At 42.2% G+C, this 18,690-nt stretch overlaps 1 protein-coding gene across 1 annotated transcript in view; it reads right to left on the bottom strand.

Moving 5' to 3' along the window:
• Positions 1-18,690, bottom strand: part of CDH4 (cadherin 4) — a 427,411-nt gene that overhangs the window by 164,455 nt on the left and 244,266 nt on the right. Inside the window, exon 3 of the mRNA XM_051803474.1 lies at positions 5,716-5,939. Within this exon, the coding sequence (XP_051659434.1) occupies positions 5,716-5,939 (224 nt within the window). The remainder of the gene's footprint in view (positions 1-5,715; positions 5,940-18,690) is intronic.

Here is an 18,690-nt window from a genome sequence, read left to right as displayed (position 1 = left end):
CTTGGCTTCAGCACAAGGCAATGGGATTCAACACACCTGAAAATCAGGCCAGGGAAGTTCACGTTTTCACAACCATCACTTTCATCTCTTGCAATGATTACAAGTGAGATGTTCAAGTTCACTTAAGTGTGAGGTCAGACAAGTTCACCAGATGCATCTTCATTAGACTTGCACAATTATCCTGAGCAGTCTCACTGGTAATAATTATATGATACTTATTTATTAGTCATCAGCTTTCTCATCTTTTCCACTGATCTGATTTGTTAAAACCCCAAACAATGTCTCAGAAGTTACCTAAAGGAAACAGAAATTTCTGTACGTACCCACCCTGATTGATAAATCAAGGTCTTGCTTCACTGATGAGATGCAGAAATAAAAGTTTTTCCAGCTGCCATTTTGCTGGAATTACTTGCTGCCTGGGATCCCCCTCAGAGGCAGACAATGAGGACAGGCCAGCATAATGACTCAGTCTTTAAAATATGCATCGATATGGTCAGAAAAAGGCAGGATGACAAATGTTTCTCATTTCTTCAGCCCCTCTCTCGGGATAACACAGTTTGATGGGTAAACTCCCATCACCTCGATGCCATGGATAACATCTCATCCCCATGAAGGGGCAGGAAGGAACAAAGGAAGGGAACAATTGTTTTCCAGTTTCTTCCAGGCTCATCCACTTGAGGGCATCAGGGATATTGGAGTCACTGGAAGCACAGCTCCCACTTAAACTCTCATTTTCTTCCCTCAAGGGAAGGCTACATCTTCCTGGCTCCCCAGCCTCGTGCAGAGCATCCTGGCTGCACAATAACCCAGGTCATGAAAAGGAGCAGTGCTGAATAAGCCTTTCCTTGCCCGGAGACCTTTGTGCTTGTGATCAGCAATAAAAGGCTGCACTGGAATTTAAAACCTCAGCCAGGTAAAATACCACAGATGATTATTTAAAGGCTTTAAATAAAAAAATAAAACCGCCAAAACCCTCTGGCTGTAAGAGTCAGCTTTTCACATTCACATTGTATGGCTGTGGACTCATGCCTGGGTTATGAAAGAAGCCCAAAATAAGATGAGACATAATAAAACACAAGCTGGGCTTAAGCAAGGATGGATTTCTGACAGCAGTTCTCAATGTTTTAAACGCTAGCTGCAGACTCATATATTTCCAAGTTTAATTGCACAATTCCCAGCGACTTAACGTTACAAAAATTTACATATTTCCATGCTCAGAATTTGAGAAGCTCAAACAACGAGAAACTTTTGTTGACATATAAATGATTCAAAGAAAACAGGATTTTTTTTCAAAAATAAGTCACTGGCAGCAGATGACTGACATCCTACATGTGCTGAATATATCCTCTACCTCCAAGCTCTTGTGCTGTGAATTCCTTTCTGTGCTGTGTTTCTATGATCCTGATTTTAACTTATGAGGTGAGAACTACAGAAAAATATATACATAAATAAATACAGAAGAAAATTTGCCAAATGTGCCTTAACACGCTTAGACACATGCAGGGACTGAAAAATAAAAAACCAATATGAGTGAGAGGACCAAAACTTCAGATGGGATAAGCCAACCCAGGGAGTGAAGGCAGTTGATTAGCAAGAAATGAAGAGGAAGAGTTGGGACTGATGGACACTGAGGGCAGGGGGGAGTGAAGCCCAGATGGCACAATATATCTACTCATGTACTTGGGAAGACTTGAGTTTCTGCAACTAAAAAAGAGCACACTCTGAAAACTGAAGTCCTCAGCAATGTCACTGTTCACAAACATGATCTTCATTTTTTGACTTCTGGTTGAATCAATATTCAATTTCTCAAAATAATAGCATGTACTCTTAGAAAAGAAGACTGCTAATTCCAGATAAGTAAAGCTTGGCTTTATGTTGTTTTCTTCTGGAGCATTATCCCACTCAAGTTCATCTTTCAGAAATGCTGACACAAGCCACAAAGACTTTATGTTATTTCAGAAAATAGTTTTTCTTTTCTTTTCTTTTCTTCTCTTCTCTTCTCTTCTCTTCTCTTCTCTTCTCTTCTCTTCTCTTCTCTTCTCTTCTCTTCTCTTCTCTTCTCTTCTCTTCTCTTCTCTTCTCTTCTCTTCTCTTCTCTTCTCTTCTCTTCTCTTCTCTTCTCTTCTCTTCTCTTCTCTTCTCTTTTCCTTTTTTCTTTTCTTCTTTCCAAGTTATACCCACAGCTTCGATTGATACTTTCAATTGCAAGAACAGGCAGCCAGACAAGAACAGTAGAAGAAACTTTATCTTAAGTATTTATTGTTATGCCAGAATATCGCTCAGTTTCCTCTGGGGTAATTCAGCACTCCTGAGGGAAATATGTGACCTCATTTGCATTTTCTAATTGAATTGCTATCAGGTTTCCTGCAAGACTGAACAAAAAAGTTTCTAGAGTTACTAACATCACTTGTATTAACCAGAAAAAAAAAGTTTACATTCAAGTGTTTGCTGGGGAGGAGCAGAAATGTACGCTTCATGTATCAAAAAAATACATTTTTGAAGTATTTACCTTCTTTGCTATCATTTTTTTTCCTACTAGCATGACACTTTACTGTAGTAGTTGGAATTCTTTCATTACAGTGGTTACTGCTGAAGTTGGCAGGTTTTCCCAGTTTATTCTAAAGCATCTAAAGCAATTAGCACATTTATAAGGCCAACCCTACGAAGGAGGAGAAATTGTCACTGTATTGGCTCACTCACCATTAAAATATCAGCTTGCACCAAGAGCAATGCACAGCTGAGGGATCTGAGGTGCAGGTACAGCCCCCAAACCTCTGATTTTGCAAAGAAAGCACACAAGGGGAGGGCTATCCTGACAAAAGCCATCCTGAATTACTCTCCCACCCTGGAACCATGCTGGCCACCACCAAAGCTCTCCCAAGCCCATTATGCAGATTTCCAGTCTTAACATATTATGACAAGAAAGGATCACAAATCCAAAGGATCATTTATTGAAGGTTTAATCCTCCATGGTCTCCTGGAAAGCAGCCCACTGCCTCCACTGTGCAGGCAGGTTCACTCCTGGTCTCCCAAAACCTCAGCCGGTATCCCAAAAATGCTGACTCCTCCTATAACATTTATTCTGTATTATAACCTCCACAATAACCCAGATGTCTAATAATGGCTATTCCAGGAGGGCTGGTTTTCATGAAGCTGTAATCCATGGATAATTGTGAACTAAATTCAGATTTATCCTTCCAGAGGTGGTTCAGAGGGCCAGTGGTGCTGCCCTTGCTGGGGGCCATGGCTCACGGAGATGCCCACGGGAACACAGAGGATGGGTGAGCAGGGCACAAGGACTTGTTTGTGCTGTAGGTGCCAACAAACAGGTGTGGTAAGCAAACTTTATGCCAATTATTTTTAATGTCTGGGAACTGTTCAGCATTTTCATGAAATCAGTCACAAATTTAGACAGTAAAATGGAAATGGATGGATGCGCCTCAACAGAGATCTGGTCTCTCCCCCTCTCTCAGGTCACCTCCTCCTTTCTCTCCCATATTTGCCATCTCCATATCCTGAGTATAACACAACAGTCTGGAATGTCTTTAAAAAAATTATGTAGTAGTGCTTGAGACATATTACACTATACAAAACCAAATGTGAAATCTGCTTCTAGTAAAAGGCACCAAACACATTAAGGGTCATGGCCTGAAACGTACTGAACTGGATATTGTTAGGTTCAGGGGTGGTTTTTTTGCCACAAACACTATTATTTTTTAAAATAATCTCATAATCACATTTATTTCTTTAGCAAACAAAGGATTACTTTGCTTCCAAAAACCACTAGCATTTAAATAAAACACAAGTCTGATGCCTGCTATAGGGACCCACCATGAAACTGCTCATGACCTTGTCATTAGTCTTGTTTTCCGTATTTTTCCGGCCTCAAACTACACACTAATAAGGCTTTTAGAAAGCAGGGATATGAATTTTAAGAAGCTTAGCCCTCTCTCTTTTCAACCAGAGTTCAGCTTACATTAACATTAGATGAATTTCCAAGCAAATATTCTGCTAAAACAGAAATGTGTGCTTATTTAGTTTTCTTTCTGCCACACTGAGAAGAAATTTAAAGCAGTATATAAGACATCTTACTTTGTTCCTTCAATACTTAATTACTTTTAGAAGGAAGCAGTATTTCTTTGGTTAGAAAATGGCAAATAGAGTTGACATAACATACAGGGCTTAATTACATCTTGCACAAGCCCAAGCCTTACTGAAGAGCAGCAGAAGTGTATTTATATGACTCTAAGCCATGCAAAAACTCAGGGGTCAGTCCACTGGGCAGCTGCAAGATTTAAGTCTGTCCAAGTCTTTTCTTTTTTGTCTCATATGTGGCAAAAATTCTCCCAAATGACACAGACTCACAGGGTGAAGTTCTAACAATATGACATGGAAAGTCTTTCCCTCTTTCCCCATCCTGCCCTGCCCTCTCTGTCCCAGCACTGCAGAAAGGAGGAAAGGAGAGGTCACTCTTGCTATTTTGATCATTGCTGTGCTGCATTAATCCCAATCAGAGCCACAGCCAAGAGACATCTCCTGTCCCTGAAGGAGACAGGACTGTTCCCAGGACACACACCTTCATCCTTGCTCCGCAGGCCTTCAAGATCCAGCAATAAATCAGGTTCTTTAAACAATTCCCTGCCAAATCCTGCCTAAATGTAACCACCCAACCAGCCCAGCATTACATTGCTGGAGTTGGCACCAGACAAGATAACTGCATTTACTCAGTGTAGTAGAGGATCTTCAGCCCAGACTAACACTGAAAATGAAAAGGTGAACTGCTGCTGCCAAAAATGAGATGGAAGAGGTAGGAAAGAGACAGCTACTCAAGGGGCAGATCAGAAGAAATGTGTTTTCATGGAGCAGCCCCCCAATTCCAATGGCTCTGTGCAGCCCACCACTGCATTTAACTGAGGGAATGCTGCTCTCAGACTGCTGGGCAGGGACAGACCCCTCCTGCTTTTCAGCTGAGTGCATGAAACTAAAGCAGAAAGAAACCATCTGTAACCTTCTGTCTGACATACTGAATGGCACTGGCTTTTCACTGTCAGGGCTGGGGAAGGGAAGGTGCTGGCACTGAGCAGAGGGGACATTTGGCACTGCAGTGCCACGTTGTGCTTCGCTGCCTGCACCACGTGTGAGCATGTGTTCCTTATCAGGCAGCAGCAATGCTCCCTGTCCTTGCATTGGAAGGAACAAGCCCAAATCTCCCCTCTGGAAGCTGCAGGGCTACGCAGATGGCTCACAAGAGAAAGGAACAATTGTGAAAACCAGGAAGATGTCTTGGCAGCATGGCAGAGCAGCCAGTGTGTGACTCCAGGTCTGGGCTGTCACAAAAGAAATCTGAACTTAAAGCCATCAAGGAGATGGTTGACTTTGCCTCTGCACCTTTCATTTGCAGGTTTTACTTGAAGTCAAGAGAGACTGTTAGCAGTGAGTTGCAAACATGATGTACATAACCTGCAGTGTACAACAGAGCCAAGCAGTCACTTAAAAATACAAAAGTATGAACTTAAAAAACACTTCCCTCACTGGCTACCTTAAATCATTTCTGTCAGAGAGGTTCAAGGATCATTGGATGCTGCTTGTGGTATCTCCTACCTGGACACTTCCTTACGAAGCAGAGACCAGGCAACACAAACAGTCCGAAGCCACACGAAACTTTGGGGCAAAGGAAGAACGAAATGAGAAAAAGAGCTCTGAAAAAACTCTTACCTTGTGTCCATTGTGTTGGGACTTCTCTGCCACCAGAAAGCGGACCATGGCCTCCCATCTGCCCAGGGTCTGGGGATCCCACGCTGTCACCACCAGGATCAGCTGCTTGGAGGGCATTTGCAGGTGGTGGGCAGCGAACAGGGTCCCGTCCGCCCTCACCTTGAAGTCCAGGCTGTTGGTTTCATAGTGAACTCCCTTGTTACCAGCACAGTTATTAAATTTTACTAGAACAGAGAGTAAGAGATGGAAGAAATGTGTGAGATTGGCGTGATAAGGAAAGCAATCAAATACAAGTTTCAGACATTTAATTTTCACTGATGTCTTCTATATCTCTAATAACCATCAAGGAAATGATTTAACTGTTTCTTCGACCTTTCAGGAGTGCTCTTGTGCTTTATCTCTGTTCCCCAGGGAAGGAGCTGTAAGCCATTTTTAAAGTATTTGATACAGTTTCATTAGATCTCAAACACAGCTGTTCCCCATTTCTACAAGTGGATTTCTCCCTTGTCGCCATTATCTTTTAAATTCAACTGGAGTCTATTACCCACATTGTGGGTATTTTTTTGCAGGAAATGTTCTCCATTTCCCTAACCCTTCAATAACCTACTCACCATATAGCCTATTTGCACATTCTTAACTGAAATTCAAAAGCCCATAACAATTCCATTATCAGAAATATAAAAACAACAAAAAAATTAAACACAGAAAAAAAGTTAAACCATTTTGGAGCACCCATCTGCTGCTGGAACTGGACTCCCACCCTGAGCTGCGTTCCCACCCTGGCTGACCCTTCACATGTTACAGTTACTGCGAAGGGGAACTGTAAAACTGTGCTTCAAAAACCATAATGTGCCATTTAAAAGCCTACTCTGTCAGATCAAAGCTCCCCAGTCGCTGATATTTTTATTTTCCTCTTTTTTTGGACAAAGTCATTCACAGGCTAGTTTGAAAACTATTTTTATTGCCATTATGAAACATGTCACATACATTAGGACAGAAAAACAAAAACTCTATTATATGACAAAATTGACAAATCTGATCGAAACTGAACCTGCAGCTAATAACACAGGAAACAAAACACTTTCTGCCATTTGAGTAATCCACAGGGTGGAACACACATGTGGTGAAGGCAAACATATTGTACCCGTAAAAACATCTCAAGTGAGTGAGAATGGATGTGCAGCGTTCCAGCTCGGATCGTTAGATGGTTCTCACGCTGTGGCTGCTGAGTGCTCAGTAGACATGCTCCAGCCTGCCCTGAGACAAGGAAAAACCTGCTGGCCAGGTCTGATGGGGCTTCAGCAGGCACTTAATTCCTGCAGAAAAAGAGCTGGGCTGGACAGATCCTACCTAGACTGGCTGTGGTGGGAGAAGGGATGCAGTGGCGGTCCAGGCGAGAAGAGCTCCTGAGACAGTTGTACCCCAACCATCCCTTTCCCCCCATGCCACAACTGACTCCTCTGCAGTGCTGCTTTGAACTGAATCAAGGACTAATCTGGATTTAAATAAAAATCCAAAGGATGGCATAGTTGAAAGAAAAAAACAGCCAGGAAACGGCTCAAGCCACCCTGCTGCCAAAGCCCCCCAGCACCATCCAAATGCAGAGAAATGAGGAGCAAATTGTAGTGGAAGAAGAGAAAATCCTTCTTCTTCTCCTTCTTCACCAAAATGCACCCCTCACTAACCAGGGTGTGATCATGTCATGACTGTACATCTTACAAAGGCTTTCTATGCTGTGTGTTTATTTAGATCCCATTTGTACATTTTTATGTGTGTGGTGGGAAGTGTTACCTCATGCTGCAGCAACTGCTGGGCACAAACTGCAAGTGTCACACATTGATTCGTAAAAACTAAGGTGGATGAAGTTATCCAGTATATAAAAAATCTGAAAGCACTGGATGAGGTTAAACACACAAGGTTTATTGGTACCTACAAGAACTGAGATGGCCTCAGAGACCTGTGAGGGGAGATCCCCCTTCCTCCTGGGACCACCCTGCTGGGAGATGGCCTTCATCTCTCAGGAATTTCTGCAAATCTCCCCTGCATTCACAGCTACACATATGTGCAAACACATCAAGTGCTTCACTTATAAAATGTTATTTATTTTCAGCTCCATGCCAGCAGCGCTGTTAGAAACCTGGCACATGAGCTGGTGCATTGCTGCACCCCTCTGCTGTGCAATGGCCATGCAGAACACAACTCCCATCCCTACCTCCCGAAGTACCCACGTATCATATGTGGAAAGACATCTGAAGAAGAGAGAAAGGAGTGATAATGACTGCACATTAAAAACATCTCAGAGCTTACTTTGATTTTACTGAGATTAAAAGAAAGCCCTACAGTGTACCAGTAGTCTGAGAGAAAAAAAAACCCAACAATCTTCCTATACGTGTATGTGGTGATTTCAGTATTCAAAGTACTTAAACATCTGCTTAAGACACAGCGCGTGGCTCCAATATGCTGCTCTGGTGTCATATGTCACTGTGTCGACTTTTATGCTCCATTATCTAAAAATGGCTACCTCGTAGACAAAGTCCCTCTGTGACTTGCTAATTACTTCCATTAGTTTAAAACAAACTTGACTAGAGACGGAGAAAATCCTGAGAGAAATTGTCTAATTCCATTTTTTTTTTTAACATGCACCGTCTCTGCTCCACATTGTTCCTCTCAGGTAGCACAGGTGGGTGAACGCTCAGCAATGAATTAGCACAGCCTGCTCCTCTCCTAAGAGCCTTTAGGAACTGCAAGCACAGAAAGGCTTCAAGGACATGAGGATTCCATAGTGTTGAGTCACTCTGCACAGGCAGCAATGGGGCCACGGCTCACCTGGGCAGCTCTGCAGGGGATTCCAAACACCCAGGGATGACCATGCTCAGCTGCTGTCAGGCAGAGCTGCTGCTATTGCTCCAGGTACTGTTTATGCACAGCAGAGAAAACACAGGATAGCTGAGCTGCTCACACTTCCATCACAGGGCTGCAAGGACATGGCTTAGTGCTGGGTTGGCAGTGCTGGCTTAAAGTTGGACTCAGTCTTGGAGATGTTTTATAACCTAAATGATTCTGTGATTAGAAATCCTAAACCATCCTCCTTGCTGCTCTGTGAAAACTATTCCTTGGGATTTTACATGACTAGTGAGATGCACTGTTTTATACATACATATATATATATATACACACACACATATATATATGCACACACAGAGATCCACATAATACACTATAAGTATCTTATAAATAAATACCTTATCTATGCAAATTTATATATAAAATACTTTTCCCAAATATATGTGTATGGGTATACGGGAAAAAAAAATCAAGCTATTGTTCTATAATAAATAACATAGTTCAAGGAAAGAAGACCTTATCCCTGTTTTCAAATTCCACCTCTTACCTCTACTCTTTGCTCTCGTGGAGACTGAAATTAAAGTTTCATTCAGCAGCAGACAACTTCTGCTTTTCTTTTTTTTTCCTTTTCTCCTTTAGAAATCTCTAAGTCTATGTAATTTGCAGTTGATGCAACTCTTGACTTTCAAATAATGTAATAAATAAACAAACAAACACTGGCTGTGTTTATTAGACTTAGAACTCTCTGTGGACACAAATCAATCTTTCTTTGACCAGTCTGAAGCCTAAAGAACACTGCATGAATTTAACATTTAAAAGCTGCAGCATCAGTAATTAGGATTTCGGATAAACAGCAGAGTCACACATCTATCATTTTTACAGGATGGTAAAAAACCCCAACTTTTTAAAAACACGCTGGATAAAATGTTCAGTGATGCTTATCGAAAGCTTATGCTGAAAGCAGCATCTAATGCCTGATGAAAGAAAAACCAAGAAGGCACCCTCATTAGCAGGCTTTTAGGTTTAACCCTTTACCCTCATCATTTTTAATTGCTTCTCTATGAAAGGAGGAAGTACAACAATTTGATACGTTGAAACAGGTACTGAGTGATGGGCAGGAAAGCTGCAGGAGTCTGCAGCAAACTGCGGGGCATCTGAGACAAAAAAAATGGTATTTTTCTTCAAAAAAGACCCAGGGTGAAAAAAATTTCAACAAGTTTTGCATTGTTCCCTTTATTATTTAGCTTGTTAAGCTGGCTGGACAGAGTCAAATGATCAAGTGAGGATCTTGAAAGATGTACGAATACACTGAACTTCCTTGCCCCCCAAATGTCTGAGAAATATACTGAATTTAATGGGACTATAAATGGTACAAACCAAAGAACTCGCTTTTAGCCTTATCCTTCTAGATTCTCCTTTAACTTCTCCTAGTCCATTAAAAAGTGCCCCCTCTGGCAAGCTGCACAGGGCTGCAAGAGCAGGAGGGATAATACTCATTTATTAGGATGTACCCCCTGGCAGGGCATCATCCCACAGTTCAGGACACAGGTCCCTTCATTTGGAGGATTATCACTGCAAAGATGTTTCTCTCCTGATGAACTTCAAAGCAGCAAATACACACCACTATTTCCAGCAGGATCCATCTGCTTTTCAAGCTGTGTCTCTTGACCAGCTCCCCTACACCCGGTGCACCGTGATAAACCTAAGCTGCCAAATCCACCCCTCCTGTGAACACCATTAAGGTGAGGATGGTTTAGCTGTGACCTTTGGAAGTTTCAGATGTCTGGGTAACCTGCAGAGTCCTCGGCGTGTACGGAAATGTCCCTTTTGTGTGATCATGAGCAAATCACTCGTATTCCTGCCCTGGCACTCCCGGCCCAATGCTCCCAAATGCCTGCACTCATCCATCTCCTCCGGCCTCTGCAGGGGGTTCAGCCCTGGCCAGCATTCCCCTGCACGTCACCACACCAGGAATTAAAAAGACCCAAACATGTCCTTAGTGGACAGGAACCTGTTGTCTAAGAACAGGCATGAAACCATTCAGCTAACCACAGAAATGCGCCCTGTGAGCACATCGCAGCCTCAACAAAGTGATTTCTCCATTAAGTGCTAATGGGAAGCAGAGCTCGCTGTGCCTTGTTGGAAAGCTGCATTTATTTGACAAAGTAAGTACGTAGCATAAAATTTTACACAGCCACATTTTTGAGGCATCTTTCTTTATGTTCACGCAATCCCTCTGTGATTCTGTGAGAAAACTGCTTTATAGCAGTGGGAACCAACTGTAGTTGAGTGAATTCCCTGTGGCCACACTGGAAACCTCGAGCAAAGCTGGGATTTGAGCCCTGAAATTCAAACTGCCAGATGACACTGCCTCCATCGCCCATGTACAAGGGACAAAAATTATAAATGGGGAAAAAGGACCTTCACAGGCACTTCAAAAAGCAAAGAGAGGCAGATCCTTATCCCTACAAACTGCTGTATATTTCCAAATTAGTTCCGGACAAAAAAAAAAATTAAGGAATGTCACACAACTTATTATTGCAATTGTTGTGTGAAATGGAGTCCTATGAACAAACATAAATCCATGGTGGAATTCTGTGACTAAAATATCTTGTCTTAAAAGGGAAACACTGAAAGGGAGGCAAGAAGATTTTCATAGAATCATGGAATCATTAAGGCTGGAAAAGACCTCTAAGATCACTGAGTCTAACAATCTAACACTGGGCCCACCACTAAACCATTAACCCAAGTACCACATCTACATGTTATTTGAACACTTCCAGGGATGGTGATTCCATCATTTCCCTGGGCAGCCTATTCCAATGCTTGACAACCCTTTCAGTGAAGAAATTTTTCCTAATATCCAACCTAAACCTCCCCTGATGCAACTTGAGGCCATTCTCTCTTGTCCTACCTTGTCCTATTTTGACCCCTCTGAAAGAATTCAGAGACGTTGCTGTTTCAGTATTTTGTGGAAATTAAAACTGACTTGAGCCATCACACTTACACACAATGCTATGTAAGTCCAGAGTCCTGTTTCTATCCCACTCCTGCTTACAGTAAATCCCATACTAGCACACAATACACAGCCAGATTTGCTTCCTGCAGTTAATAAAATGCTCAGAGCCCTTCTCCTTCCGTACAAGAAAAACAACACATAAATAGGAAAAAAGGATGGCTGTAAAACCTGATGGAGACAATGTGTAATTTTCATCCTCCCATTACTAACTTTATAGGTTACATTTTCAACCACGTCCCCATAAAAGATATCACACTAATAAACTCTTAGTGTCTTTATTTAATATTTATAGCACCACGGGAGAGAACCAAACTCTACTGGTAGAAGGTAAAACCAGCAATTCAAACAGCTGCTTCAGAGACTAATAAACACATCCCTAGTGATGGAGTTTAAGAGTACACAGTTTAAAAAAATGCTTTGATACAAAAACCTGTTCGAAATAAATGGATGTGTGTTGGTTGGTATATGAATGTATATAAAAATGTGCATGCTCACACCCTCAGCTTCGCAAAGCATTGATTATTCATCAACTGCTCTTGGAGTAAAAAACAAAAATAATGAATGAGTTTGAAGAATTAATGAACTGCCCCACAGCCTATCATCTCCTGAAAACAGTTACCATGATTTAGCATGTTCTTAATGTTATTTTCTTGCAATTAATGGCACAGGAATCTGCTGCAATTTTATCTATTTCTCATATGTCAGGTCAATGTGAAACATTACATCCAATTTTCCAGTGCATTATTTATGATCTCTAAGCTATGACTGCTAATATTTGCCTTGCTGGAATAATAGTAAATTACCATAACAATTTACCATATGTAATTATGTTAAACAAAATTTTTCTTTATTTATCTTCTTGTAATCTTCAGTTACAGTGAATCCCCCTCTTTGGAATCTGCAGTAACACAACATCCACGACATTCCCAACCCATTACATGCTTGTTAGAAATCCCTCCATGTGCAAGTCAACTTGTGACGCCTCAGAACTGCCAAACGAGCAGCAATCGATCTCCAGCAGAAACTAAAACAGATTTCAAAAGGCACATAGAAGTATTTTACTTTTAAAAGCACATTCTGAATTTCCCCTCTTTAAATTCCGAAGTTCAACCCCCTCCACGACCAAATTATCCATGTAGGTTTTAGGCTCACACCGGTGAACTCCTGACTGCCTCGTGTTCATCTGCAGCTGTTTTGCCTCCACAAAGCCAGGGTTGTAGGTTTTATGGGGAAAATGGCAAACCTTGTTCATGCACAAGTCATTTATTTTAAAAAAAGTATTTCTGTTGGCTTGATGGAGCTACATGGAAAAGTCATCTTTTCATTTCTGGAGCCACCTAAATGCTTTTGACACCTTTTCCAGGTTTATATTCCCTTTTATCAGCTCTTGCTTACACAGAGTTTCTGTTTCCATGGCCAGATGAAAAGGAACAATACATTTCAGTGGACTGAAACAGGGATCCTTTCAAAAGTCATTCTCTCACCTGTACAGTCAGCCACTAGCAATGAGGAGTTGAGAGCATATTAAAAAAAGATCTAAATTCCATGCAAACAAAACCAAACGAGCCCTACAGTAAACAAAACCCAATTCCCAGACACTGACTGCCTCCTTTATATCCCCACCTGCGCTATTTTTCATTTACTGGAAGCCAAATCAACTAAAATACATGTTTTTAAGGAAGAAAAAATGAAGAAGTATATTTCACTTTTGGTTTGGAATTGGAGGGGAGTACAGACCCCTGGAGAGAAGGACTGTAGAACATGATAGAAAAGATGAATCACTCTGGCAACAGCCAGCCAGCCATTAATTTTCAGGAAGCCAGGAGTTGGTCCAATTAAACCAGGCTCCTTTCTCTACATTAACATGCTTTACTCAGTTTTTTTCTGAAGCTAAAACATCAGCTCGAGACCCCAAAGGCTTTTCTATTTAGGATCAATCAATCTACCTTGCTGCACTGTAAAACATACACTGTCAGCTCTGAGGCGAGCTCAAAAAAAAGAGCAACAGTAGAAAAATTTGATAAATCGACATGTTCTGGCAGTCAGTAGAAGGATTCTTCCTACACTGTCACTTATTTTTATCTGATTAGAAACAAGTATTAGTAAAGGGAATATTCCCTTCTATTCTCTTCCTGGTATTTAGCATTGGGTTAAGAGGAGTCTTTTTATCCCCGATTTTCTACATCCAACCCAGAAGCTTCCTACCACAAAGGCAGAGAGATACTACCCAGATTTCAAAGGGCAGTGAGTTTCAATTGGATTTGCAGGATGTGCACTCACATTCAAGCATTTTCTTTAGCACAGGAACATGATCCTGCATCTGTTGGTGCTCATGTTAAAGACATTTTTTACTGCTTTCCATGTTTTCATGCTCAGGGCTTTACTGTGGGTGTGCAACCTCACCTCCAGGTTTCCAGCACCTCCTTTGGCAAGGACTGTTTTATTCTGGATTTCATTGCCCATTTGAGATCCACTTACTCTTCCTCAACCCTACTGAGACATTTCAGGAATGGTTAACTAACACATGAGCCAGGCACTGATGACAGAGGCACTTATATGGTCTGAAGTCCTCTGCAAAGAGGCACTCGGGGCTGGGCTAACTCTGAGGGTTACCCTTTTCTTTGGTAAATGCCATAGTAACTGCATGTTGTTCCCAGTAGACATTTTTACTTTTGGACAAAAACCTGTCCTAGTAGTTTCAGTATGACAGTCCTCTGTTTTCAACAGCAATGTAGACTGAAAGGCACTGGGATGTGCAGTTGATGTTGCAGCTTCAGATTCTGAGGTGAATAAAGACAGCTTGGCTTGTGTAATTCTGCAAATACCAACTGCACCACATGTTTTGGCAGATACTGAGTTTTTATGGGCAAACATTTTTGTTTTTTTGCTCTTCCTTAAATTCCATGTGTCTGCAGGATAGTACTGAGATTCACTATGGCACTAATGAGATCATTTTACAATTAAAGGCTAAGTAGAAACAAACCTCTCACCACTCTACAGGAGAGTTTGGGTTCTCTGATTAAGCAGCATTAAATAAACCCGTTTCACTCTCGGTCCTGGTGCATGGGCTTTCTATGATTAACTCTACAAACAAGATGGACCGATTGACCCCATGGATTAATCAATGAGCTTCTCAGCTTCAGAGCAAAGTGCAAGTTGTGGGAGTTACCTGCAGCAGGATATGTTCTAATTATTATTACCAGCACAGAGTACATAAATCCCAAGGCGCTTTATTCGGAGGTTTTACTCTTAGCACTAATGATTTCCACAGTACTCCCATGTTTGTCAAACTACCTACGTGGGAAAAGATTCCAAACACCACTACACATTTCTTGAGGGAAAAACTGCAGGTTGTATGGTAGCTTGGGGTAATAATTATAAAGGGAGGAGCCTGGGTAATGGTAGGGCAATCTCTAGGTTATAGAAGCTGCCCACCCATTGTACCTTCATCCCTGGAAGAAGCTGTTGGGAGGCTGAGGCTGTATTGGAGGAAAACTCCATGTGATGCATGGAGCACGCCCAGGCAGAGCAGAGAGCCCAGCCCTGCTGGTACCAGGAACATCCTGACACTGGGAGCAGTGGTGGGAAGGACACAGAGCTCCTGCACAACCACCCCTGCCAGCTCCCACCCGCTCCACAGACAGAAATCTGGCAGCCCTGTGGGGTTTCCTCTCAGTCACAGATCTCTTTTCAGCTTTCCAGAACTGTATTTGAAAGACATGGGGAGCTGCAGGAAAATTTTTAGTGAGGGGGAAAAAAAAAGTGAACAGAGCCCATTTGCAGCCTAGGAAAAGAAGTTGAAAGAGATGCTCCAACCGCAGCCGTGTCAGACAGCCTCGGGCTTCTCTCTCCTCACACTCTTCAAACAAACAAACTCTCAACACCTCGAAACAGAGGCTGCACATGTCAGGGGGAAAAAAAAATATCAGACACACCAGTAAAGACACTGAACTCCTTGTGGATTTGACTTGTGTGTAAACACCGACAGCTTTGGGTTTGGGTGTTCTCATCTCCCTCAGCCCAGCTTAGGTGTGGAGATACGCTGGTCCAGGGAGTCAGATCACAATGCAGGAAATGAACAGATGTTTCAGGCAAGAATATTAGAAATGGAAGACTTTGTTAACTGGAAGAATCAAGGCAGGGTAGCTATATTTAACTTGCAGCTGCTGTGCACCTCTGCTCTTCTGCCTGCTCAAAAAGCAGCTGCAGTCCTTTACCTTCATCTGTAATCTACACAAGTCTGCAGGTTTCAAGAGAAATAAATAATATGTAGAATAAAACACTGCTTGGTACCTGGTGGTCTCAAGTGCTTTGACATTTGGAAAAATTCAGAGCGTTTTATTTACAGAGTGAGGCTCCATATTCTGCTTCTGGCACTTGGTCAAAGGGAGCAGGATGAGAAAAAGTGGCCTCGATGCCCAAACTGCACTTGAGTGGGTAACAAACACTGGGCAAGTTGAGAGATGGCAGGGCTGCACAGCTGCAGAGAGACAGAGCATCGGGCCCCGGGGCTGGGCTCCAGTGTCCACTGACTCCACAGGAAATTCACCCACAGAGCAGGAAATTAACTGGAAAAGCAAAATCACAATAAAACACAGATCCACGCGATCTGGTGGAGGTCATCACTGAACCCAAATGAACCTCCTGGCCCCCGCAGCCACCCTGGAACAGACCTCGTGCATTCCTGCAGCCATGGAGCTCAGCTGCTGCTGCTGCTGGAGTCACAGGGATGAGATTTAATGGAACTTTCCCTTTCCTCTTTTACATTCACCCCCTCTGACCCTTCCTTCTACCGCGGTATCCAAGAGAAAGGCATCCCCCCCCTCGCCTGAAGAACGACTTCAGGATTCAACTACCAACCTTAAATTTCATGACGCACTTCTGCAGGGCTCAGTCCCTTCAATTAAAACCGAGAGAGACTGAAGCCAGTAAATTAGAGAACGTGACAAATGCAGCACAAAGCACTGAAGATCCCAGAAGGTATCAAATTTAGTGTTAAAGTAAAGAAACAATAGGGAAGTCCAAGACATTTCAGAGTGTAGTGAATCAAATTAAATTGCCTGAAATTCCACATGGAATACATTTGACAAATTTCTTTCCCCCTCTTCAGCTTTCTGTTTGAGATGAACTGTCGTCTGGCAGCTTCAAACGTCTGGCACAGCTTCAGCTTCAGTTTGCTGGGGCTGAATCCAAACACGAACCTGAACTTTACCAGTTCTGCTCTTTTTGTAAACATACTTGCTGTGGCTGCCAAATGCTTTCCAAAAGCACACAAAACCCAGAATCCAAAAGGAAAATATTGTCTTGCTGCAATAAAATTTGCATTTTACCACCTATGGGCAGCATCCCGTGAGCAGAGCCGGCGGTCGGGCAGAGCCCACCTTGCCTGTGTTTCCCCACACGTTTTGGAAGGGGACAACGAGTGGGGAGCTGCTGTGGGAGGGATGTGTCTCTCATTCACCCAGTACAAGCCCATTCCACAGCATTTCAGCCCCACCAGCGCCAGTGCCACTTCTTCCCCCGGGGCTGCGTGGGCAGCTAATAATACAACAATTAGCAGTAGGATTCCTCAGACGTGCTGGATAAGACAAGCAGTAAAATGTCATTACACCACGTGTCACTGATAGCAAAGACCAGTTTAGATTCCCCCAGTGAGTAGTCTCAGAACAAATTCATTTTAAGGTAGGGAACTTCAGCAGCGGAAGAGACGGATATAAAGAGGGTTATGATCAAATTGCTCCTGAGCCCAGATAGCATCAGCCTGGATATATCAGATTCTTTTTCTCCACTTTGCTTTTAAAACATAATTGGTTTTGCAAAAGGCTTACAACAACGCACGCTTCTTTGACACAGAGTGCCATTCTTCACCAGCAGCATCCCACTACCTGCATGATTCTGTTTTATAAATTCTTTCTTCCTCCATTTTAAAGCTTTTTAAAACTCTCAAGCTTCATAAACTATCCAACTGCAGAGGGCTAAACCAGGATGGCTAAACTGAGCCCACCTTTAGGCTGAAGAGCAGCAAATGACAGAGGTGTGCGAGTTCTGGCACCAAGCAGGTGCTGTTAGAAAAGCATATTTTATTGTCCACAAAGTCTCAGCCTCACCTCTGAGAGCCACATGGAGTTCCACCACTGCCTAAAATAGACAACATCTGGTTCATATAAACTCTGATTTATTGCATGTCTTCACTCCCCTTGGGTTTTAATTACGAGTAGATCTTGTAACTATTATATTTGTATTTGTTTTATCCATCTAGATATTTTTCTACACTGTTAACTACAAATGAAAGCTTGTTCTAAAAATAGTACAAAAATATACTTAAAAATATGCATATGGTCTTTATTAAGGAAATCCCTATACTGAATTTTTAGATGAAGTAAAAACACCACTGAAACCACTGATTAGCAAGCAAGCCTGTACCTGATTTATTATGAGACTAAAGAAGTTGCTTTCTATTACAATAAAACCCTAAAGAAAACAGAGTACAGAACTGACTGCTGCCTCTCATCCTAACAAGTGTGGTGGCAGATAAAATCCCTCATTACTGCAGCACTCTGACTGCTCCCAGGGTTTTTTTTTGGGGGTGTTGAGCCACTTCCAGTGGTCATATGTCCTCATTTTAAAGCACCTCTCTTCTTCAGCAGACAAGACAGAACCAAACTGTACCTAAAGAATAAAACACTCTTCCTCCCCTGGGTAAGAGAATACAATCAGGAATGCAATCATTGGAAGCCTTCCTCCTGAGACTTTTTTTTGTCTAAGCTTTTTTTTTTTCCTAATGAAACTCTTGATCTTTCTGGGAATAAGCTGATTTAAAAGTGACTTTTTAATTTGTATGATTGAATAACTACCACCACAACAGAACACACGGTGCAATAAATAAATAAATACCACTTGCAAACTTCAGAACTCTCTGCCTCTGCATCATCCATCAAAACCAATTCTGTAAGAAACAAGGGATGTGACAAACCCAAGCAACCTTTCTCTCCCATCTTACAAGAAGACTGAAAACTATTTCTTGAAATGTCCTAATGTTGCTATTAAATGATGAGTCTTCTGAAAATGGTCATTTCCAGTGGTCTTAGTGGTCATTTCCAGCAGCCTCCAGG

The sequence above is a fragment of the Manacus candei genome, unplaced genomic scaffold (assembly GCF_025592945.1).
Source record: "Manacus candei isolate 608988 ecotype Guabito, Panama unplaced genomic scaffold, ASM2559294v1 h1tg000057l, whole genome shotgun sequence".
In the NCBI taxonomy this organism is placed as follows: Eukaryota; Metazoa; Chordata; class Aves; order Passeriformes; family Pipridae; genus Manacus; species Manacus candei.
The sequence above is the reverse complement of the archived record's forward strand: the minus strand, read 5'-3'. Positions and strand labels throughout refer to the sequence as shown.